This window comes from Drosophila nasuta, chromosome 2R, assembly GCF_023558535.2.
Source record: "Drosophila nasuta strain 15112-1781.00 chromosome 2R, ASM2355853v1, whole genome shotgun sequence".
NCBI classification, from domain to species: domain Eukaryota; kingdom Metazoa; phylum Arthropoda; class Insecta; order Diptera; family Drosophilidae; genus Drosophila; species Drosophila nasuta.
In genome coordinates, this window is record NC_083456.1 from 31,561,916 (window position 1) to 31,586,795 (window position 24,880).

At 42.8% G+C, this 24,880-nt stretch overlaps 6 protein-coding genes and 2 pseudogenes across 9 annotated transcripts; 4 read left to right on the forward strand and 4 right to left on the reverse strand.

Moving 5' to 3' along the window:
• Positions 1-501: 501 nt before the first annotated feature.
• On the reverse strand, positions 502-6,196 carry LOC132784068 (nucleolysin TIAR). 4 transcript variants are annotated; one of them, XM_060789452.1, is made up of 5 exons: positions 6,109-6,196; positions 2,742-4,065; positions 1,722-2,672; positions 1,554-1,644; positions 502-1,410 (listed from the first exon to the last, which is right to left on the reverse strand). In XM_060789452.1, exons 2-5 carry the CDS (start codon positions 2,967-2,969, stop codon positions 1,247-1,249), a joined length of 1,434 nt encoding a protein of 477 aa, XP_060645435.1. In that variant the 5' UTR covers positions 2,970-4,065; positions 6,109-6,196; the 3' UTR covers positions 502-1,246. The 4 variants fall into 4 exon arrangements, with proteins under 4 accessions (XP_060645435.1, XP_060645432.1, XP_060645434.1 ...); XM_060789449.1 differs by having other exon boundaries at positions 1,554-1,647; positions 6,109-6,195; XM_060789451.1 differs by lacking the exon at positions 6,109-6,196 and adding an exon at positions 5,966-6,108 and having other exon boundaries at positions 1,554-1,647.
• A 170-nt stretch (positions 6,197-6,366) lies between these two features.
• On the forward strand, positions 6,367-7,295 carry LOC132784073 (splicing regulator SDE2). The gene is made up of 2 exons (XM_060789457.1): positions 6,367-6,588; positions 6,648-7,295. Exons 1-2 carry the CDS (start codon positions 6,490-6,492, stop codon positions 7,293-7,295), a joined length of 747 nt encoding a protein of 248 aa, XP_060645440.1. The 5' UTR covers positions 6,367-6,489.
• A 37-nt stretch (positions 7,296-7,332) lies between these two features.
• Positions 7,333-8,882, reverse strand: LOC132784071 (beclin-1-like protein). Its single transcript, XM_060789455.1, has 3 exons — positions 8,688-8,882; positions 7,588-8,635; positions 7,333-7,528 (listed from the first exon to the last, which is right to left on the reverse strand). The coding sequence occupies exons 1-3, from the start codon at positions 8,800-8,802 to the stop codon at positions 7,423-7,425; spliced, it is 1,269 nt and encodes a 422-aa protein (XP_060645438.1). The 5' UTR covers positions 8,803-8,882; the 3' UTR covers positions 7,333-7,422.
• Positions 8,883-8,975: 93 nt separating this feature from the next.
• Positions 8,976-11,224, forward strand: LOC132784070 (phosphatidylserine decarboxylase proenzyme, mitochondrial). The gene is made up of 2 exons (XM_060789453.1): positions 8,976-9,241; positions 9,324-11,224. Exon 2 carries the CDS (start codon positions 9,655-9,657, stop codon positions 10,960-10,962), a length of 1,308 nt encoding a protein of 435 aa, XP_060645436.1. The 5' UTR covers positions 8,976-9,241; positions 9,324-9,654; the 3' UTR covers positions 10,963-11,224.
• A 1,201-nt stretch (positions 11,225-12,425) lies between these two features.
• LOC132784347 (rhodanese domain-containing protein CG4456) lies at positions 12,426-13,064 on the forward strand. The gene has a single exon (XM_060789890.1). It carries the CDS (start codon positions 12,514-12,516, stop codon positions 12,991-12,993), a length of 480 nt encoding a protein of 159 aa, XP_060645873.1. The 5' UTR covers positions 12,426-12,513; the 3' UTR covers positions 12,994-13,064.
• On the reverse strand, positions 13,010-15,212 carry LOC132784346 (heat shock protein 68-like; annotated as a pseudogene).
• A 994-nt stretch (positions 15,213-16,206) lies between these two features.
• On the forward strand, positions 16,207-18,532 carry LOC132787033 (heat shock protein 68). The gene has a single exon (XM_060793888.1). The coding sequence runs from the start codon at positions 16,456-16,458 to the stop codon at positions 18,400-18,402; it is 1,947 nt and encodes a 648-aa protein (XP_060649871.1). The 5' UTR covers positions 16,207-16,455; the 3' UTR covers positions 18,403-18,532.
• A 3,313-nt stretch (positions 18,533-21,845) lies between these two features.
• Positions 21,846-24,777, reverse strand: LOC132787034 (heat shock protein 68-like; annotated as a pseudogene).
• Between the last annotated feature and the right edge of the window lie 103 nt (positions 24,778-24,880).

Consider the following 24,880-nt stretch of genomic DNA (forward strand, 5'->3'; position numbering starts at 1 on the left):
TAAAATTGAAAGGTAAACAAAAGCCATGCATTTTTGCATAAATTACACAAACATTTTGTAAATCTTTGGCAGTTTCAGCTTATTGTAAAAGCTACCTTAATTTATTTCAATAGATTTGTAGACAATCAATGTGATTTGATTGATCGATTAATTAAACATGTATTGTGTTGATTTTTTCAGTTGTTTTATATATTTTTTTTGTTTCTTTATTTTACATTTTACATACATATTTCACACATCGCAAATATGAATATACATATGTTCGCATTTACAATCGCTTACTAACTAAATTTGTTTATGTTTTCTTTTCGGCCTGTTTTGCTGTTGTTGTTGCTGTTGCTCTTTCGCACTTCTTCGTCTTAATCATCCTACGCACTCTTTCCGTTGTTGGCATTACGTATTTAACGTAACAACATGTATATTTTGCTTTGTCACGTTTTCGATTGTTTTCAATTGTTCTTTTTGTTGTTGTTGTTTTGTTGTATTTTATTTTATTATTACTTAATTTTTTTTTGTTTGTTTTGTTTCCGTTTCATGTAAACGCCTATAATCTGCCTTAAATTATAAATCATTAAATTATTTTAACATGTACTTAGATTGTTACAGCTACCCGCCCGTCCGTCGCCCATCAATCATCAAATCGCCCAGAGCGCGTTTACCGCTGACGCTGCTGCGCGCGATAAACTCAACTTTTGGTTAAACGCCTTGCTTCGATCAACTGCACGTACGTACGCATAAAGGCACGTATACGTACACGTACACATACACACGTATTCACACAAACACAAACACGCACGCAGTCACACGCATACATCAACAACATCGAAGAGTTGCCACGGTGTTGTAACGTAACGCAGTGCAACGTACACATTCGCCGAACATAACCGATAACGATTACGACGTACTGCAGCATAACCGATTAGTTTCGAAACTCCAGTGTTACCAGATTTTGGTGTTAGTTGATACCGACCAATGTCACGTCTGTTGTGCTATTGCTATCGTTGTTGTTGTGGTTATTGTTGTTGTTATCGTCGATGGTGGCGACGAACACAGCAGCAGATCCTGGCACGAATTTATGTTGATATTGTATGTGTGTTGTTGCTGTTGTATACGGATGTGAATGCGTTTGTGGATGTGCATATGGATGCGGATACGGATACGATCGATGTTGACTGTAGCGGCTGCCTACTCCTCCTGGTCCTGGTGGATGTTGCAGACGACGTCGAAGCAGGCGTCACGTCTCTGCTCATTGGGTTTGATATTGTGGCATCGCAGCGCTGTACATCATCTGTGGGGCAAGCGATCCGTTCGCGGCAGCAGCCGCACTAGCCGCAGCAGTCACGCCCGGCACAACAGTGGTGCCTGGCATACTCCAAGCCATATTTGGTGGCATCACACGATACCCGGCAGCTGCAAGAAATGAAAGGTTGAAGAGTGAGTATCATATTGGAAGGTGGTTTGCCTCAGGATCCGGTTTCTCGTGATCGACCAAACATAAATACAAGCGAGAAATCGGTTCCTAAGGATTAAGCGATTAAGCGACGACTACTTACGCACGCCTCCCGCTTGTTGAGCACTGGTGGTGTAGGCGTAAGGATAATAACCCTGTTGCATGTACTGCGTTTGCATCTGGGCCGGGTAGCTCTGCTAAGAGAAGACAACGAAACAAAACACGATTGATAAGCTTTGAATGAGACGATTCAAAATGAGCTGCGACTTACCGCCGGTGGATACCAGTAGCCCATTTGTTGGTAAGCTGCCGCATAAGGATATTGCGCCTGCGCCGCTGCTGCAGCAGCTGCTATCTGTTGTGGCGTCATCATTTGGCTGGGTAACGCCGTCCCAGTGGCTGCAGCAATCTGCTGTGTCATCATTTGGCCAGGCATTCCAGCACCTGCTGCGGCCGCCGCATTGGCAGCTGCGACAGCGGCCACATTGGCCGATGCAGCCGCAGCTGCTGCGGCGGCGGCATTTAAATTGTTGGCCGAATTGTCGCCACCATTCTCCTTGCCCCAGAAGCACTTGACATGATTGCCGTGCACCTCGCTGATGTGCGTATGCTCAATGGCGCGTGCCGCCGCCTCTTTCGTCACAAACTTGATGAACGCAAAGCCCTTGTCCTTGAACACGCGCACGTCCTGAATGGGGCCAAACTGCATGAAATGCTTGTGCATCAACTCGTCGCTGATCACGTTGGGCGGAAAGCCGCCGCAATAGACGGTGGTATTTGTGGGGCTCGATTGATTGTACACCTCCTCGAAGGTGTGTCGTTGATTGCTCTTAATGCCATTGCCGCCGGCACCACCGCCGCCTCCGCCAGTGCCTCCCATGCCGCCACCTTGGCCACCCGACTTGGATGATTCTCGCGGTGCCGGCAATTTGCGTGTCGACCAATTCGTGCGTATTGAACGCGACCCAATCCATTGGCCATTCATTGCCTGTATGGCATTCTCCGCCTCGGCCTTCTTCACGAATGAAACGAAAGCATAACCCTTGGACTTCATGGTCTGGGGATCGCGCACGATGCGACAGTTGGAGATTTCGCCAAATGGCGCGAATGCCTCGCGAAGCGTTTCCGTCTCAATCTCGGGACTTAGATCGCCCACAAATATGTGATGATGCGAACTGATGTCTGTCTTGGGCGTATTACCCGGACTAGTGGCCCAATTGACCTGCAAAAGAATCATGTAAGTATATCAGTAAAGCGTCAATTGTGGTGAATAATATTCAAAAATCCATACCTTGATCTCTTTGTCGAGAAAGACACGTTTGTTCATGGCCGTTAGAGCAGTGCTGGCAGCCTGATAATTCGAGTATTCAATGAAGGCATAGGGATCGTTGCCAGGCTCTCGAATGATTTTGCAACTTTTGACGGGACCCATTGTGCCAAAGAGGGCGACCAACAAATCCTCCGACACTGATCCATCCAGATTACCAACGTACAACGTTTTTGGCTGTGACTCGTCCATGTTGCTGATGTTGCTCGACTCCCAAACCGTGTGTGTAACCCCGAAAATGTCTCTGGCCGATGGACTGGACTATTGCTTCTACTTTCCGACTTCCTTAGCTCCTTCGCTTCGGCTAGTTATCGACTGGCAAAATTGTATTAACTACGCTACAACTACTGTCCACATCAAAATTCAATTCAAAAGGTGTTACCAGATGACCTTCCTAACTATTTGATTTTGATATATATAAAAATGCAATGCACGCACGCTCACAATCATATACAAAATATATACTATACATACATATAGATATATCTTTCTATATATCTCTTTCACTTGCAACTTGTACAACTAAAACATAGGTTAATGGCTAACAAAGAAAACTGTGCTAATTCTTCTTCCACGTTTTGCAATTTTGAATACTTTTTTGTTGTGGTTTTGAATCGTTTGACTATACAACTACTATATTCTATATATAATTTATATGTGTGTATATATCAGTGTATATAGACCTAGATATATTTTTATATTCATATATACCTATATATGGTAATAGTAAATCTTTTTGCTTAACGCTGAGGTTCGTCGTTTATTGCTTTCGCTTTCGCTGTTGTTGTTGTTGTTTGTTGATGTTGTTCCTTATCTTTGTTGTTTTTGTGGCTTCTGTTTGTTGTTATCGATAAATTTGATTAACACATATCCTAACTAATCACTAATGGAGTGTTTTGGAATATATCGAATTTGAGTTGCTCTCTCTAAATTGTTGTTCGACTCCTGTTGTTGAATCTTCTACTTTTTGTTGTTGTTGTTGTCTGTTGTTTTGGTTGTTGTACATACTCTTTGAAGAGTTTGGTTTTAGAATAAATCGAGCTCTAATATTAGATTTCCTTTGTATATCGATAGTTATTGATGTCGTACAAAAAATTGTAGTTTTTGCTTTTAATCAGTGCTGCTTTTTAACTAGCTCTCTTTTGTTGTTGTATATCAACTGGATTCCTGCTCATTTCTGCTGATACAAAAATTTCTTGAATATTGGGTATATAAACGGTTGGTTGTAGTTTAAGTGAAAGTTCGCAAGATTATTATTGGTTGGATTCGAAGTTGAAGATTGGAATCACTGCAACAAGAACAAGAGAAAGGAGAGAGGTGAATAATTTATATTTGTTATGCATTTGTTTCTGTTTTTTACTTTTACGAACTAAAACGAAAAGTAATCGCACTTTTAACTTATAATTTGATGCTTATACCAGCTACCCAAATGCTAGAAGGGTATAATATATTAGTGCAAAGCTAAGGAAGCATTTTCCGACCCCATAATTTGAAGTATTTTTTATGATTTTCTTTTACCATAAATAAAAATATCAAGAAATAATGAAAATGAATTGTAATGCCTATTTTTCATTCAATAAATTAATTAACATACTGTGTGTATTATAAACATTTAAGCTATGCGATGTTGTAAGGAACAAGGTGAATCTTCCACTGTAAAAGTAGGCTCTAACAATGGCTAACACTCGATTGTTGCTCACTCAATTGTTGTACACTGTGGGTACACAGGAATATTTAATCAGTTTTCGCAGGAAATTTTCATGTATTTAACCGCAATGCAACATTTACTAGTGGCACATGATCGAATTATTTGCTATGGGGGAAACTTAAGCGAGTGTAAATGATATGGATAATGTTGTCTGAGTGTATTGAGAGAGCGCGAGTAAAATATGAAACAAAGGCAGCGGGTAACGCAAAAGCACTGCAGACACACACACACGCACACACATGCAACTCATATATACGCACGTATACACGCATGCGAGAGTACTCTCTTTCTCTCTCGCTCGCTCTCTCATTAAAACATGAGTGGTATGAGGTGAGAGGGCCGCATTTTGTATATAGTACATATGACAAACGTTTTCCGCTTCGTACTAATAAATGAATTTAACAATTTATATGCATTAGAATTTTGTTCACATTCAATTCGATTTTAATTTTCTATTTTCTATTTTCCATTTTGGCAGAAGTAATTATAGAGTATTAACAAACTCACACACACACACTCACGCGCGCGCATAGAAAACGAGGGAGAAAGAATGAACGAAAATCAACTAGGAGATGAATGACCGTCGATAACAAAATACACAATGGCAGAGAGAATATGATGGAGAAAGAGGAAAATTTGCAAAAACCGAAACCGGCCAACAAAAAAATAAAGGAAAAGGAAAAAAACGCGCACGGTTGCATTAGTTTCGGAATCGCAAATAGTTAATCGATGTCATGATATTAAGCAATTATTTTTATGTTCAAATTTTTGCAGTATTTTTTTTTTTCAATTAAATCTCGGCAGGCAGCACAGCATAATAAACCTGATTTTGTTTGAGAGCGTAGCACACGACGAACGAAGCATCTAAATGTCAGTCAAAGTCAGAGTCAAAATAAAAGGAGCGGCGTCGAAACGGGTGGGAAAAGAAGGAAAAGGCCGACGAAGGCGTCGCGTTTATGTACATTTTTTGTTTAAGATATTGTTGGTTGCCCGATGCTCACATGAGTTGCCACTTATTTTTGCTTTTCGTAAATTGAACATTCGAAACCAATACCAATGCAACATTTTTTATTTTGTATTATCTTTCTGCACTGTTTTTCCTTTTTTTTTTAATTTAATATGCATGCATGTATGTATAACATTCATACGATGTATGTATGTATCTTGTTCACTTTTGTGCTGCCATCTTTTATGCTAAGCGCTGTTCGATTTGCTATTTTACCCCTCCTCTCGCTCTCTTTTGCTTTTAACAACCGCAACCGAATGCAAGCTAGAAATTTATCATTAACACTACCACCACCAAGCACCGCTACCGCCGCTGCTGTTGCTTTCGTTGTTGCTACCTTCGCCGTACACCGTACACCACTGTCCATTGTTCATCAGCTTAGAATTTTAGATTTCGTTTCCCAAAAATTCACTTATGTATATTTTTTCTTTTCTTTTATTGCGCTCTGTGACGTGGCTGCGGCTGTAAATTTACCGCATTTCTATTTCACCATCGCTTTTCTCGCACTTATCAATCGGCGCCAAATTGCGACCGCTACCGGTTTTTGTTGATTTTTAATAACTTTCTTGATCTTATACTGTTGAAATTGTTCGATAAACGCGTCGCTAAATTTTTACCTTTCGTCGTCTAAAATGCGAACTAATTAAATGAGCACTTTGTGTGCGAGAGCGCGTGCTGCCAACTCGCTGCAATTGATTTCTTGCAATGGCGGCAAGTGGCCGTTTTTGATAAAAACACCAATTTTACTGTTTTTTAGAAACGAACAAAATTTGTAATTTATTTTTAGAGCAATACAAGTGTTTTGAGAGCAGAATCGAATAAGTAATTTGCAAAATTTTTTACAATTTCAGCAAATTGCACAAAGGGTGGCAACTCTAGGCTTGCTGATAAACGCTTGCATTAGTGCTGTCTCTTTTTAACGCACACTAGAACGCGTGACAAAGCAAAATAGCAAAGAGAAGCACAAAAAAAACAGAAGTAAAAGGAAAAACTGAGAAATGGTGATTAATATTTTCATAAACAATAAACAGTTAATTACTGTCAATGAAAATGGCATTAAATATGACGAACTCTGCACGCGTATCACGGAGGCAACAGTGAGTAAATAAATATTACTAATTTTACAGAGTATTAACAATGTGCAATGTGCTTGCAGCAATTACAAACAGAGGAGTTTTACTTGACAAGTAATGGCAAACGTTTAACTGATGATCATGATGAGATTAGAAGCAACGTTATTCAATGCCAGCTGCGGCAGCTGGGCGGCAAAGGGGGTTTTGGCTCTATGCTGCGTGCGATTGGCGCCCAAATCGAAAAGACCACAAATCGCGAGGCTTGCCGAGATTTGAGCGGGCGTCGACTGCGCGACATCAATGAGGAGAAACGAGTGCGTGCTTGGCTGGAGAAAAGTGGCGAGCGGGAGCGGGAGGCTGAGGAACGCAAGAAGCGCAAGATCGAGAAACTTCTGGCGGTACCGAAACATGAGTTCAAGGACGACGAGTATGAGGAGGCTCGTGCCAAGTTGACAGAGAAGGTGAACGATGCGTTCGAGGAGGGTATGAAGCAGGCTGAGGAAGCTAAACTTTCGGCACCAGCAACAGAGGATTCTAATAGTGCAGCCAGCAGCAGCAACAGTTCTGCAACTGCTCTAAAATCTGGCGTCAAGCGCAAAGTTGTCGACAAGCCCAAAAACAACAAAAAGAAAAAGGGTGCTCTATGGATTGATGATGACCTCTCCGGCAGCGACTTGGACAGCGATGATAGCGAGGAGGAATCTGAACAGAAGCGCGCAATTAAGTGTTAAGCAACAAAACAACAATTAAATGTTTAAAACCATCGAATTAATTTTAAAAGATTACGTTTTATTGTAGTAATTAAGCACTAATCAAAATGTACATAAATATAATGATGACAATGAAGCGTCGTCGACTTTATTGCGTCACAAACTGGGATGAAACCCACGCCAAACCCCACTTCAGATTCGTAAGCATGAACTTTAAAGCCTTCGTCCACTGTTCCTCGGAATTGAACTGGATTCTAGAAAAGGGAGGAAAATAATTTAGAAAATGTCAAATTTAATATTTGAAAGTATTTACTTGATGGAGTAGGAATTGCCAGTGGAGGGATCAATAATTTTGCCCTTCTCCATTTTGTAGGGCAGTAGAAATTCAGTATCACGCTTCTCCACCTCCTGCTGGAACTGCGTCAAGCAGTCAAGAAACGCCACCATGGCTGCATCGAATTTGGTGTCCCAAAAGAATTTGAAACCGCCGCTGCCATAAAGCGGCAACTCACGATTATCGCCCAGCACCTCGACATAGGAATGATTGCCGAATGGCACAACACGATATCGCTCAAAGCATAGTCCAATCTTGCGTGCCAAAGCCGAGAGCAACAGCACTGTTTGCCCCCAGGCAGCATTGATCTCCGACCAATCGACAGACACAGAAGGCAAGCGTCCCAGTCGAAAGTTGTTGATGGTGCCAAAGTGTCCGGCATGCCAGATATGAAATGTGATGTTGAAGATGTTTGTATCGCGCAGCTTGTCCAGCTGCTGCTTCGAGTAGGCAATCTGGCACTCCAGACTTCTTTTGTCATCCTCTGTCAACATCAACTCACGCCGATGCTTCGTGTATTCACGCCAATAGCTTTCCTCCTGCTCGTGTAGTTTCTGCTTTTCAATTTCCTCCTGTTCGATTTCTTCATTCAGCCCTTGTTCCTGCTTCTTCAGAGTGGCCAATTCTTCGAGTAGTTTCTGCTCACTCAGCTTCAGTTCTTCGAGCTCCTTGTCCAGTGCCTCCACATTGGGTCCCTCCTGCTGTTGCTCCAGTTCGTTGAGATACGTTTTATATACCTGCCACTCGTCCTCGGCAATGCTCAGCTCTCTGTTCATAATCTCCAGCATGGAATCGGCACATTCCTCGCACAACGGATGATCAATCTCCGAGTTGGAGGACAGGCAATCAAAGAGCTCGGCTTTCAGTTTGAAGGCAGCGCTCAGCTTTTTGTTATCGCGTCCATCGGAGACAAGCATGAATCCGGTGCCATTGATGGAGTCAGTCAGTCGAAAGGGTGGCACAAAGTGATCAAAACTGTTGGCATCCTGGGCATCAATGGTGTTAACATTGCCGCCATAAATGGGCACTGCAATAAACACAATTAATAAAAATGAAATAGTTCATTTTACAAATCTTACATGAGAGTTCAGCCATAGCATGCACGCTAATCTTTTCCAGCTGCTCGTCCAGCACTATGGGCTGCAGGCAACGCTGGCAGGCGAAGGACGCAGGCTGCTTGTCTGCCTCAGTCATGTTGTCGTCCTTTCTAAGTATTTATTATTGTTTTTTTTTTGCTTCGTTTGCTCACTGCATCAAAAATATTTTTTTTTTGCAAACCACAAATAATCAATCAGCTGTTCGAGACACAGTGTTGCCACTCTGTTGCAAAGAGCTGCTGCTGCGGCGTAGTAACGATGTGCAAAGACAGTTGTCAACTTTACGCAGAAAGGCCAAAACAAAAAAAAAAAGCTCAAAGAAAAAAATAACGCAAGAGGAAAACGGGTTTATCAGGCAACCAATAACACATTGTGGTCCACTAAAAAGAGATTTAAGCGCGAGCTGCGACAACCTTGAACAACAACCCAATCGTGTTGTTGATGTTACAAATAATAAGCGGGCAGTAAAGAAGGCATTGATAAGCACGCAGACTGCGGGAGAGCATTTCGAGTCGTGTGTGTTTGTTTTGTTATTGGTGAGCAAAGCAGCATTCACATGCGACGTAGTCGCAATGGCGCCTTCACATTACTTCACAATATACTTTTGGTTCTTTTCAGCGTTTTAGTCGTCGCCAGGCAGTGCTACAACACGGAAGTGACTTTTTCTCCCTCCTCGCAAAAACCATACGCATAGAAAAGAATTTAAGGAAAAAATTATTATATTTTCTGACAGAAAGTCTATATGCGCATGTTTCCAGATCCTTACAAAAACAAGCACTATTAATACACAGCAAGGCAACTTCAATTTTAAGTCAAGTAGACGCACAAAAAGTGCTACAAACAAAAGCTAAAAGTTATTTAGGTAATCACGTAATCAGTCAGACGTCTAACAACAACAAGTGCGGCGCGACAAAATCATCCCACGCATTGAATTGAGCAATCAGTAAATATGGTCTCATATTTTGTGCCGCGCGGGCGCTACTTACTCAAGGCTGGTAATGTGAGGAAAGCGCTCCAACAGGAACAGCCCAAGAATGCAGTTCAACAGCAGCAGCAGCATGGCAATTGGTCAATGCTACGACACTTCCGACAGTCCTCGCAGGTGGCCAAGGCAAAGCCACAACAACAACAACAGCAACATCAGCAGCAACCACAACGTGTTCGACCAGCAACAACAACACAGCTGCAAGTCAGGCGCAACATGTTTGCACGCTGGACCGGCTTCTTGTTGCGTTGGGCACCCATGGGACTTTGCGTGTTTGGCGCCATCGAATGGCAATTTCACAAATATTCCACCGTCAATGATGCCAACACTCCGCACACAGCTTCGCAATTCCAATCGATGGTCTACTGTTCGCTGCCGTTGCGCATAATCAGTCGCTGCTGGGGATGGTTGGCCTCCTGCTACATGCCGAGTGTGATGCGTCCCTATGTTTATGGCTGGTACTCGCAAATGTTCAATGTGAATATCAGTGAGGCACAGTATCCGGACTATAGTCACTACAACAGCATGGCCGAGTTCTTCACGCGCCCACTGAGGGAAGGTGCTCGTCTCATTGATGCCAAGGCGCCACTTGTGTCCCCTGCCGATGGCAAAGTGTTGCACTTTGGCAGCGCGTCCGATTCGCGCATTGAGCAGGTGAAAGGCGTCAACTATAGCATCGAGGATTTCCTGGGGCCGCTGCAGACGGTCGAGCAATCCAAGGAGGCAGCCGCTAGCTATGCCAACGCATTGAAACAGCAGCGCGATGGCAGCACAGAGCTCTATCAATGCGTCATCTACTTGGCACCCGGAGATTATCACCGCTTTCATTCAGCCGCCGCCTGGGAGCCGACGGTGCGACGTCACTTCTCCGGCGAACTCTTATCAGTGAGCCCCAAAGTGGCGGGTTGGCTGCCTGGCTTGTTCTGTCTCAATGAGCGCGTAGTCTACATGGGCAAGTGGCAGCATGGTTTCTTCAGCTACACCGCAGTGGGAGCCACCAATGTGGGCAGCGTTGAGATCTACATGGATGCGGACTTGAAGACAAATCGCTGGACAGGCTTCAATGTGGGCGCCCATCCACCCAGCACCTACGAATACGAAGAGAAGGAACTGAAGGATGTGGCACAAAAGTTCAACAAGGGAGATCTGGTGGGACAGTTCAACATGGGCAGCACCATTGTGTTGTTGTTCGAGGCACCAAAGAACTTCCAGTTCGATATTGAGGCAGGTCAGAAGATCAGCGTCGGTCAATCCTTGGGACATCTGGTCTGAAGGACACAACAACAGATTGGACAATTCCTGATAAATCCTAGACAGGAGGCAAACAAATTGTGATGAGCGTTCCACACTGGTCGACGGCACTGTTTTCTAGCTATTGTATTTTGTATTTAGTTGCCATTGGCATGCAGATTATTATGCTTGGCGTACCTTCGAAGCTAGTTGTATTTTTGCGATTTCAATATTCCTAAGAGACATACAAATGTAGATTTATACATGTTACTGATAAATAAATATAGTTTGCATATAAAACATATTCTACTTAACCCTACTTTTCCACTAGTCTGTGTTGCGCTCTTTGGCCTTTTCCAGCTAACTTGACTTTGGTGCCCATTCGTCTGGCTATTTTTTTGAAAATACTTTCGCTCTTCTGTTTTTAAAGAATTTTTTGGGACTTTGTGTTAGTTTAGATAACCTTCGCTTAACCTTTAGTGTAAAAAACCTTAGCTAAGCTTTTTTTTTGGAAAAAATTTAGCTATTTTCTAAATCAACACTAGGCGCAAGCCGAGCTGTTTACTTCCCCGACTAATTAATGTATTTTGCAAAACAACAAACACAATTAATTGGAAGCAGAAGCCGGAGCCGTAGCCGTAGCGACCGCAAACTTGTTTACTAGACCCCGTAGTATTGAGATTATTCCCATCCTGTCGTTGAGTCGAGAACTCTTACGGCACGCGCCACTCGATGACGTCGATGACCCCAAGATTATAGGGGATCAACTCACACACACATACACACACATACACAGGCATGCAGACAGACACGCTTGCGGACATAAGAATGTCTTGTTATCAGCAAGCGTGGCCGGATCATGGGAAAAACAGTTGCCAATCATGTTCAAGCCTTTATCAAGTTGATTACCTCTGGCATAACCTCAAAATTTGTGTCGCTTAGATACCAAACATGGCAGCATTAATAAATTCGCACATTATAAGTGTGTTTGCTGTTGTATGTACACACATATACACGAAAAATACCCCATTTTATTTAATCAACTTAACGAGAAGCAAAGAAAACAATTTATTTTGTTCACTTATCAGTGGACACCAACACACGCCTACACGCATATGCATATATACTTTTATGGGTTCGTGTGTGTGTGTGTAATTGAATCCGGGATCGCTATTCTATTTAACGATTAATTGAATTAATCAAGCGACGACAGCAGCAGCAACTACCACTAAGGCAGCAAAGCAAGCTGCTTGTGAGCTTTGGTTGGGTCTAGACTTATCATCATGTGATGCGAACTTGATTGAGCCTTTGCCTTGACACACACACTTCACGCTGTTGTTCAGTGATAATGCCCCAGCAGCATCCACTTGGTAACAATTCCAAGTTTAATACAACTACGTCATTTCCCTATTACATTCATTTCAAATGTGATGCTGTCGCGCGCCATTTCACTAGAAAGTAATGAAGAGGTCTGGCAACGCTGCAACCTAGCAAAAACAGCTGTTCGCCGGCAAAGCCATTCGTCGTTTGTAAACGAATGTTTGCATAACGCTCAGTTTACATTTTAAAATAGTGCACTCGTAAACAGTAAACATGTTGCGCAAATATTCCCCATTCGCATTGAGAGCAGTCGGCTCCATATTGCGGCAACCAACATCGGGAGCAGCTCTTAATATGCAGCCACATCATCAGTTTTCTCAACGCTTCTATAGCAGCAGTAGCACAATTCCCATTGTGGACTATGCTGCTGTAAAGAAACTGCCAAGTGAACCACAGAAGCTGCTCATCGATGTCCGTGAACCGGATGAACTCAAGGAAACCGGTCAGATCCCCTCCAGCATCAACATCCCCTTGGGCATCGTCAGCCAAGAGTTGGCCATCAATGATCAGCTCTTCAAATCCAAATATGGTCGGGATAAACCTAAATCCGATACTGAAATTGTATTTCATTGCAAGATTGGCAGACGCAGCTTAAAAGCCGCAGAAGCTGCCGCCGCTTTGGGCTTTAAGAATGTCAAAAACTACGAAGGATCTTGGCTCGATTGGGCAGAGCGCGAAGGATTGCCCAAGTAGATATAAAACATTTGAATTTACTTGTAACAATAATATTTTTATTGAATATAATTCAATTTAAATAAACCTAACTTTATACATAAATATTTTACTAATTTTTGGTTGAGATCTAATTTAAATTGATTATCACTAGATGCTAATACTGTATTTAGTCCACCTCCTCAACAGTGGGACCTTTGTATCCGCCACTGCCGAAGCCTCCAGCCTGTTGACCACAGCTGGACGCTTGAGGATTAGCTCCCTGCTGGTGCATCTTGGTCATGATGGGAGTGCAGAACTTGGTGAGCTCCTGCAGTTTGTACTCGAACTCCTCCTTGTCGGCTGTGGTGTTGCCATCGAGCCACTTGATGGTCTCGCTGCACTTCTCGAGCACACTGCTCTTGTCTTCCGCAGATATTCTGTCTGTCTGTCCAGTTGCCTGTTCGGCAGCCTCCTTCACACCAAAGACATAGCTTTCCAGCTGGTTGCGGGCGGCGATTCTCTGGCGGTGCTTCTCGTCCTCCTCGGCGTACTTCTCGGCTTCGCTCAGCATGCGATCAATGTCGGCTTGCGATAGGCGACCCTTGTCGTTCTTAATGGTTATATTCTTCACATTGCCTGTGCCCATCTCCTTGGCACTCACATTGAGAATGCCGTTGGCATCAAGTCGAAGGTGACTTCCACTTTTGGAACACCGCGAGGCGCTGGTGGAATGCCCGTAAGGTCGAAGTTGCCCAGCACGTTGTTATCCTTGGTCAGGGCACGCTCTCCCTCAAACACCTGGATGCTCACAGCGGGCTGGTTGTCCGCGTATGTGGTGAAGGTCTTCGACTGCTTGCAAGGTATCCGGCTGTTGCGCTCAATGAGTTTTGTCATCACACCACCAGCTGTCTCTATGCCCAGGGACAGTGGCGCCACGTCCACAAGCAGAACGTCTTTAATCTGGCTGCTCTCGTCTCCAGATAGAATTGCAGCCTGAATGGCGGCACCATAGGCCACCGCTTCGTCTGGGTTGATGGACGGGTTAAGGCTCTTGCCGCAGAAGAAGTTCTGCAGCAGGCTCTGCACTTTGGGAATACGAGTTGAGCCGCCAACCAAAACGATGTCGTGAATCTGGTTCTTGTCCATCTTTGCATCATTCAGGGCCTTCTCCACCGGCTGCAGTGTGTTGCGGAACAGGTCGCCGCAGAGCTCCTCGAACCGTGCCCGACTAATCTTTGTGTAGAAGTCATGACCCTCAAAGAGAGCATCAATCTCAATGGATGCCTCACTGCTTGAAGACAACGTGCGCTTCGCTCGCTCCGCTGCCGTCCGCAAGCGACGCAGGGCTCGTGGATTTGAGCGCAAATCCTTCTTGAATTTCCGCTTAAACTCCTCCGCCAAATGGTTAACGAGTCTGTTGTCGAAGTCCTCGCCTCCCAGATGTGTATCTCCAGCCGTTGCCCGCACCTCGAACAGCGAGCCTTCGTCAATGGTCAGGATTGACACATCGAAAGTGCCGCCGCCCAAATCGAATATCAGCACATTGCGTTCACCCTTCAGATTCTTGTCCAGCCCATAGGCCAGAGCTGCCGCTGTCGGTTCATTTATAATGCGCAGCACATTCAACCCAGCAATGGCACCAGCATCTTTCGTAGCCTGCCGCTGCGAATCGTTGAAATACGCTGGCACTGTGATCACCGCGTCTTTGATCGAGCTGCCCAGATACGCCTCAGCTGTCTCCTTCATCTTGGTGAGCACCATTGAGCTGATCTCCTCAGGGGCAAATCGCTTCTGCTCCCCCTTGAACTCAACGCTCATCTTTGGCTTGCCACAGTCGTTGACCACTTGGAATGGCCAGTGCTTCATATCCTCCTGAATCTTCGAGTCATCGAACTTGCGTCCAATCAAACGTTTCGCATCGAACAGACTGTTCTTTGGATTCATGGCCACTTGGTTCTTGGCCGCGTCTCCGATCAACCTCTCCGAGTCTGTGAATGCCACATAGCTGGGCGTCGTTCTGTTACCCTGGTCGTTGGCTATGATCTCCACCTTGCCGTGCTGGAACACACCGACGCACGAGTACGTGGTGCCCAAGTCAATACCAATAGCAGGCATTTTGTATCTGTGAGTTACTTCTTCTCTGATTTGACTAACTGATTGTATCTTCAATTTGTGTGTTTGAACACTTCTTTTACTTTACTTTACTTTTACTTTAATTCAACTTCTTTTTAAATTGTTCTCAGTTTGTACTTTTTTCAATGCACAATATTCTTTTATGTTTGTTTGTTTGTTAGCTTGTTCAGCTTCTCTCTTTGCTTCGCTCTGTTTCAGTGTTTTCACTTCAACTGCTTGTTTTGAATTATGACGAGATGGACATTTGCGCCGCTATTTATACCAAAACCCAGTGTGGTGGATTATTCTGGTTGCCCCTCTCTAGAAGAGTGTCGAATGTTCCACCAGAGAGAGAGAGAGTGAGAGCGAACTAAGCAGAGTGGTGGAACTTTCGAGAGTCCGCAGTGGAAGAGAGCAGTGTTCGAGATTGTTCGAGAGTGCGAAACGTTGACGGAGCAGACAAATGTGTGTGAGGGGAAATTATTGTTTATTTTTGTTTACAATAACTGAGATGTTGTCGTAGGTTAGTATTGAGTATAAATATATTTTGCAGTCATAATGTTGCTATTAATAGTTTCAATCTTAAACATATTCAGAAGCATTTAAAAATATAAATGCTATTGACGTATTTTACAATCTTTATGTAATTAATTTATCCAAAATCCTATTTTTATAACCAACCCATCATTTAAAATATAGAGATCATAAGAAAGATGTCGTGATTAGAGTAAATATATAGATAGGTGGGTAATATGTAATAAATATAACAGTACATAGACATATAATAGATACATATATATATATAATATATAGATTGCTAAATATATGTATCAGACAACGCACATAGCCGATCTTCCGGCAGGCCGCGTTATTCTGAACATTAACATCTTTGATGAACTACTCGAGCAGTAACAAAACAAAATATTAATAATCTTTTGCTACGTTAAAAAGTTAACAAACTAAAAGCTTGTCAACAGTTCAGAGTAAACTGAACTTATATTTATACTCGCAGTCATTGTATATCTTGCTCTCGCGCCCACTTGAATGCGAGAACATTCCACACTCTTCGCGAGAGGGGAAACCAGAATAATCCACCACCCTGGGTTTTGGTATAAATAGCGGCGCAAATTTCCACCTCGTCACAATTCAAAACAAACAGTTGAAGTGAAAACACTGAAACAGAGCGAAGCAAAGAGAGAAGCTGAACAAGCTAACAAACAAACAAATATAAAAGAATATTGTGCATTAAAGAAAGTACAAACTGAGAACAATTTAAAAAGAAGTTGAATTAAAGTAAAAGTAAAGTAAAGTAAAAGAAGTGTTCAAACACACAAATTGAAGATACAATCAGTTAGTCAAATCAGAGAAGAAGTAACTCACAGATACAAAATGCCTGCTATTGGTATTGACTTGGGCACCACGTACTCGTGCGTCGGTGTGTTCCAGCACGGCAAGGTGGAGATCATAGCCAACGACCAGGGTAACAGAACGACGCCCAGCTATGTGGCATTCACAGACTCGGAGAGGTTGATCGGAGACGCGGCCAAGAACCAAGTGGCCATGAATCCAAAGAACAGTCTGTTCGATGCGAAACGTTTGATTGGACGCAAGTTCGATGACTCGAAGATTCAGGAGGATATGAAGCACTGGCCATTCCAAGTGGTCAACGACTGTGGCAAGCCAAAGATGAGCGTTGAGTTCAAGGGGGAGCAGAAGCGATTTGCCCCTGAGGAGATCAGCTCAATGGTGCTCACCAAGATGAAGGAGACAGCTGAGGCGTATCTGGGCAGCTCGATCAAAGACGCGGTGATCACAGTGCCAGCGTATTTCAACGATTCGCAGCGGCAGGCTACGAAAGATGCTGGTGCCATTGCTGGGTTGAATGTGCTGCGCATTATAAATGAACCGACAGCGGCAGCTCTGGCCTATGGGCTGGACAAGAATCTGAAGGGTGAACGCAATGTGCTGATATTCGATTTGGGCGGCGGCACTTTCGATGTGTCAATCCTGACCATTGACGAAGGCTCGCTGTTCGAGGTGCGGGCAACGGCTGGAGATACACATCTGGGAGGCGAGGACTTCGACAACAGACTCGTTAACCATTTGGCGGAGGAGTTTAAGCGGAAATTCAAGAAGGATTTGCGCTCAAATCCACGAGCCCTGCGTCGCTTGCGGACGGCAGCGGAGCGAGCGAAGCGCACGTTGTCTTCAAGCAGTGAGGCATCCATTGAGATTGATGCTCTCTTTGAGGGTCATGACTTCTACACAAAGATTAGTCGGGCACGGTTCGAGGAGCTCTGCGGCGACCTGTTCCGCAACACACTGCAGCCGGTGGAGAAGGCCCTGAATGATGCAAAGATGGACAAGAACCAGATTCACGACATCGTTTTGGTTGGCGGCTCAACTCGTATTCCCAAAGTGCAGAGCCTGCTGCAGAACTTCTTCTGCGGCAAGAGCCTTAACCTGTCCATCAACCCAGACGAAGCGGTGGCCTATGGTGCCGCCATTCAGGCTGCAATTCTATCTGGAGACGAGAGCAGCCAGATTAAAGACGTTCTGCTTGTGGACGTGGCGCCACTGTCCCTGGGCATAGAGACAGCTGGTGGTGTGATGACAAAACTCATTGAGCGCAACAGCCGGATACCTTGCAAGCAGTCGAAGACCTTCACCACATACGCGGACAACCAGCCCGCTGTGAGCATCCAGGTGTTTGAGGGAGAGCGTGCCCTGACCAAGGATAACAACGTGCTGGGCAACTTCGACCTTACGGGCATTCCACCAGCGCCTCGCGGTGTTCCAAAAGTGGAAGTCACCTTCGACTTGGATGCCAACGGCATTCTCAATGTGAGTGCCAAGGAGATGGGCACAGGCAATGTGAAGAATATAACCATTAAGAACGACAAGGGTCGCCTATCGCAAGCCGACATTGATCGCATGCTGAGCGAAGCCGAGAAGTACGCCGAGGAGGACGAGAAGCACCGCCAGAGAATCGCCGCCCGCAACCAGCTGGAAAGCTATGTCTTTGGTGTGAAGGAGGCTGCCGAACAGGCAACTGGCGACAGAATATCTGTGGAAGACAAGAGCAGTGTGCTCGAGAAGTGCAGCGAGACCATCAAGTGGCTCGATGGCAACACCACAGCCGACAAGGAGGAGTTCGAGTACAAACTGCAGGAGCTCACCAAGTTCTGCACTCCCATCATGACCAAGATGCACCAGCAGGGAGCTGCAGCTGGAGCTGGAGCTGGAGCTAATCCTCAAGCGTCCAGCTGTGGTCAACAGGCTGGAGGCTTCGGCAGTGGCGGATACAAAGGTCCCACTGTTGAGGAGGTGGATTAAGAACAGTATTAGTTTCTAGTGATAATCAATTTAAATTAGATCTCAACCAAAAATTAGTAAAATATTTATGTATAAAGTTAGGTTTATTTAAATTGAATTACATTCAATAAAAATGTTATTGCTTAATCTATATCTTAATGATTTTTTATTTGGAGGGTTACTCGAGATTATGGCTATACTCTGAAGAAGTGGAAGTCTTTCCTCTGTGTAACTGCAAGTAATAATAAGAATGGAGAGATGGCGGCGGGAAATGTTGTAACAGGCTAAAGAGGCATCTCCCCATAAAGTATATATATTCTTGCTCATCATTTGGTTGCGATCAAATAAAAATTGTCGAAGTAATTAAATAAATACTTTTGTATAGGCAAAAACACCTATTTACTAAGGATCTTATTTGCTTTGGCTAACAATCTGGTATATTTTGGCGTATATGGTATATTTTGAATGCGGTACTGTATAAATATACCAAATAGTACATTTGATATACCAAGTGGTATATTTTTAAAAGTATTTTATGATATATTATTTTGGTATATTTTGAGAATAATACCGCAATATTTTCCTTTTATTCAAAATGGGTAGCGGAAAAAATACCAAAATACTTCTAACTACTGAAAATTTAGTAGCGATTAATTGAAAATGTTAAAAGTTATATGGGAAATAATGGCAGCTATAGTTGGGTCTTAGTTGTTTTGGCAATCTGGTTTATCTTGAATTTTATTATGTATTTTGAAAGTAATATATATACCGATATATCAAATATAACATTCGGTATGTTTTGCGGTGTATTCATTTGGTATATAAAAAGAATAATACTGCACTGTTCTGCTTTTATTAAAAATAGGTAGTGGGTATCTTACAGTTATTTAGATTGAGATAAGGATGAGATTGTGTTAGGTTTGTCTAAATGATTATTAATTAAACATCATGTTTAGAAGGCTTAAACTCTACTATAAAGTGTCAACTTTCATCGTAGGTAAAAAAAAAACGGTATAAAAGAGAAATACTGTCGAACCAACAAACGTAGAAATTTCTAGAATGTTCTAGCAGCAACAGACACTACTTCTGAGTACATATGTACAATGTACATGCTTCTTTCTAAAAGTAAGGCTAGACCCTTGATATTAGCTGTATTTTCATAAAAGACAAAGAAATGGGAAACACCTTTAAGAAGATTTTTCATGAATTGTCTTTAATCTTTCGTTTTTAGCGATAAAAGTTTTAAAATGAAAGGCATCATATTTTCTAGGTTTTCTTTTTGAGTTCAGTGTGAAAACAATCAGAAAAATTGCTTAGAGAATTAATTATTTATATTTATTATTGAAAAATACAATTTTATTTTTGGATCGCCTTCAAAGAAGAGAGCATATCCACCAAATTTAAACATTCAATATAAAACAAGTTAGAAAGTTACAGTCGAGTGTGCTCGACTGTGAGATACCCGCTACCCATTTTGAATAAGAGCAAAATATTACGGTATTATTTTCAAAATATACCGCAAAAATTCTAAAAATTTATCAAATGCTATATTTGGTATATCGATATAGTACCACATTCAGATTGTCGGCCAAAGCAACTAAGATTTCTAGTAAGTAGGCGTGTTTGCCCATACAAAAGTATTTATTTATACAAATAACAAATGCAGTCGGAAATGCCTCCTTCTACCTGTTACATACATCTGCGAAAATTGAGGTACTGTCAATATAAAATACAATGGAATTATGAATTATAAATTCATAATGAGGCGTTGCGTTCTTATTATCATATTTCCGAATTTATTTATATGTTTCCAACTTTATCATTTTCAAATTGAACATGTTAAAGGGTATTATAACTAACATATGGTATAAGTATTCATGTCTGTCTGTCTGTTCGTCCGTATGAATACCTAGATCTAGTCTCGATATTTATGATTTATGTATTTAATTATAGAAGTTATTTATATTAGAATTACTTCTGTATGGCAAAAACTCCTCTGTAATCAGGTCTTAGTTGCTTTGGCTGACAATCTGGTAAATAGAACTATATAGTTTTTGGACTTTCTCTGCTAAGTCGAAATATAACGATATTACGTAAACTACTTTTATCAAAGGTAAGGCTTAACATGTAGTTTCGAAGTATTAAAATGCAGTTGCAACTGAACGATAAAGTCACACCCATCAAGAGTCAATGAGAGCTTCTCCATCGTTAATTCGAGAAACGTCTGGAAGAGCTTCAAGAAGGACCACTATGCTAATGGGGAACAAAGTTATTACGCTAAGTATTATTATTTATAAATTCTTGTACTTTTATCGTAGATACAAAAAGTAGGGTACATAGAAGTGAAGTTCTGTCGAACCTTCGCAGTGTACTAAGCGTAGAACTTGCTAGAACGTTCTAAAGGCAACAGAATATCTATAGATAATCATGCTTCTTCCTAAAACCAAGACGTAGACTATTGATATTAACTTTTGTTATAATCGACAAAGAAAAGTGCATCACTTTTATGAAGATGGTTTATCTGACTAATGTATTTAATTTTGAAATATTTTGCACACTGTACTACGTTGCCACTAATTTTCGACCACTCATCAAAAACCTTGAAAAACCTAAACATTTTTAGTATTCAACGATAGAAGTTTTAAAATCAGGATATTTTCTTGGTTTTTATTTGGAGTTCAATCACAAAATTTATTGAAGAATCAATTATTTAAAATTATTCCTACAAGTAAGACAGCTACAGTCGAGAGTGCTCGAATGTGAGATACCCGCAACCAATTTTCATTAAAAGTAAATATTGCAGTATATACCATATACGCCAAAATATACAATAGACGGCACAATATACCAGATTGTCAACCAAAGCAACTAAGACCTATAGTAAGTGGGCGTTTTTGCGCATACGCAAGTATTTCTTTAGTAATTTTGACAATTTTTATCTTATTGCAACCAAATTTCAGGAATCACAAATACTATAGTTATTATTGTATATACATATATTCGCGACTATTCGATATTCGATTTTTGTCGATTTGCGGGGGCGGAATTGGGCGTGGCAAATATTTGAAACAAACTTGACCTGCGTGCAAACATAACAAATGCTGTCGAAAAAAATGATGGCTCTATCTCTTATAGTCTCTGAGATCCAGTGTATCATACGGACGGACGGACAGACACACAGACGGACATGGCTAGATGACGCTTATGAAGAATAAAGTATATACTTTATGGGGTCGGAGATGCCTCCTTCTACCTGTTACATACATTTCCTGCCGGCACAAAGTTATAATACCCTTCTACCCTATGGGTAGCGGGTATAAAAATACGATTTTATTTAAGGATTGCCTGCAAAGAAGAGAGTTCCTCCACCCAATTTAAACTTTTAATGTAAAAATACACAGTTAATAAAAACTGAGTAGACTTATGTTTATGAAAATACTTTTACGATTCGATTTTAATTCACCATTCGAATGGTGGAATATTGTCTTAAATAATTCGAATTCTGAAATGTTTAAAACAATATTCTGTAGTATTCGACCGAAAGTTCGAAATATTTTGGGCAGAACCAATAAAAGTTGGCCAAATTTTGCGTACTCCACAAACAAAAGCATAGGAAAGGTCGATTTCAACGCTGTAAAAAGAATCCTGGAAACGCCGGAAAAGTTAGTTATCGATGTCAGGACTATGAAGGAAGTTGAAGAAACTGGAGAGATACCAGGAAGCATTAATATTGATATGGACCTCTTGACCAAGGTTCTAGGAGACTCAACGAATCAACTTGAGTTCTATGCTTTATTTGGTCGTGTGAAGCCATCTACATCCACCCAACTAATTTTCTCCTGTCGATCCGGGGAAAGAGCTAGAAAATCTGCAGAACAAGCAATTGATCTGGGTTATACCAATGTCTGGGTATACGAAGGCTCCTGGATAGATTGGTACCAAAAAACGAAGGAATTAAATAATGACAATTAGTTGTTTTACTTTACAAATAAATGTCTTTTATTCGTGCCTAGAATTTATATTTCTAACTTACTTAATGTGTTCAACTATTAGTTGTAATAAATACGATAACATTATTCAATTTAAAATAATAATTTATTAACGATATTTTAATATATTCTCTATTTTAATAAATAGTATTCTACATATGGCTAGAATTTGTCTATTAATATATATTATTTTATCAGTCTTCTTTGGCTATTTTCTACAATATTTTAATCCACCTCCTCAACAGTGGGACCTTTGTATCCGCCACTGCCGAAGCCTCCAGCCTGTTGACCACAGCTGGACGCCTGAGGATTAGCTCCAGCTCCAGCTGCAGCTCCCTGCTGGTGCATCTTGGTCATGATGGGAGTGCAGAACTTGGTGAGCTCCTGCAGTTTGTACTCGAACTCCTCCTTGTCGGCTGTGGTGTTGCCATCGAGCCACTTGATGGTCTCGCTGCACTTCTCGAGCACACTGCTCTTGTCTTCCGCAGATATTCTGTCTGTCTGTCCAGTTGCCTGTTCGGCAGCCTCCTTCACACCAAAGACATAGCTTTCCAGCTGGTTGCGGGCGGCGATTCTCTGGCGGTGCTTCTCGTCCTCCTCGGCGTACTTCTCGGCTTCGCTCAGCATGCGATCAATGTCGGCTTGCGATAGGCGACCCTTGTCGTTCTTAATGGTTATATTCTTCACATTGCCTGTGCCCATCTCCTTGGCACTCACATTGAGAATGCCGTTGGCATCCAAGTCGAAGGTGACTTCCACTTTTGGAACACCGCGAGGCGCTGGTGGAATGCCCGTAAGGTCGAAGTTGCCCAGCACGTTGTTATCCTTGGTCAGGGCACGCTCTCCCTCAAACACCTGGATGCTCACAGCGGGCTGGTTGTCCGCGTATGTGGTGAAGGTCTTCGACTGCTTGCAAGGTATCCGGCTGTTGCGCTCAATGAGTTTTGTCATCACACCACCAGCTGTCTCTATGCCCAGGGACAGTGGCGCCACGTCCACAAGCAGAACGTCTTTAATCTGGCTGCTCTCGTCTCCAGATAGAATTGCAGCCTGAATGGCGGCACCATAGGCCACCGCTTCGTCTGGGTTGATGGACAGGTTAAGGCTCTTGCCGCAGAAGAAGTTCTGCAGCAGGCTCTGCACTTTGGGAATACGAGTTGAGCCGCCAACCAAAACGATGTCGTGAATCTGGTTCTTGTCCATCTTTGCATCATTCAGGGCCTTCTCCACCGGCTGCAGTGTGTTGCGGAACAGGTCGCCGCAGAGCTCCTCGAACCGTGCCCGACTAATCTTTGTGTAGAAGTCATGACCCTCAAAGAGCATCAATCTCAATGGATGCCTCACTGCTTGAAGACAACGTGCGCTTCGCTCGCTCCGCTGCCGTCCGCAAGCGACGCAGGGCTCGTGGATTTGAGCGCAAATCCTTCTTGAATTTCCGCTTAAACTCCTCCGCCAAATGGTTAACAAGTCTGTTGTCGAAGTCCTCGCCTCCCAGATGTGTATCTCCAGCCGTTGCCCGCACCTCGAACAGCGAGCCTTCGTCAATGGTCAGGATTGACACATCGAAAGTGCCGCCGCCCAAATCGAATATCAGCACATTGCGTTCACCCTTCAGATTCTTGTCCAGCCCATAGGCCAGAGCTGCCGCTGTCGGTTCATTTATAATGCGCAGCACATTCAACCCAGCAATGGCACCAGCATCTTTCGTAGCCTGCCGCTGCGAATCGTTGAAATACGCTGGCACTGTGATCACCGCGTCTTTGATCGAGCTGCCCAGATACGCCTCAGCTGTCTCCTTCATCTTGGTGAGCACCATTGAGCTGATCTCCTCAGGGGCAAATCGCTTCTGCTCCCCCTTGAACTCAACGCTCATCTTTGGCTTGCCACAGTCGTTGACCACTTGGAATGGCCAGTGCTTCATATCCTCCTGAATCTTCGAGTCATCGAACTTGCGTCCAATCAAACGTTTCGCATCGAACAGACTGTTCTTTGGATTCATGGCCACTTGGTTCTTGGCCGCGTCTCCGATCAACCTCTCCGAGTCTGTGAATGCCACATAGCTGGGCGTCGTTCTGTTACCCTGGTCGTTGGCTATGATCTCCACCTTGCCGTGCTGGAACACACCGACGCACGAGTACGTGGTGCCCAAGTCAATACCAATAGCAGGCATTTTGTATCTGTGAGTTACTTCTTCTCTGATTTGACTAACTGATTGTATCTTCAATTTGTGTGTTTGAACACTTTTACTTTACTTTTACTTTTACTTTAATTCAACTTCTTTTTAAATTGTTCTCAGTTTGTACTTTCTTTAATGCACAATATTCTGTTAAATAATTCTTTTATAGTTGTTTGTTTGTCAGCTTGTTCAGCTTCTCTCTTTGCTTCGCTCTGTTTCAGTGTTTTCACTTCAACTGTTTGTTTTGAATTGTGACGAGGTGGAAATTTGCGCCGCTATTTATACCAAAATCCAGTGTGGTGGATTATTCTGGTTTCCCCTCTCGCGAAGAGTG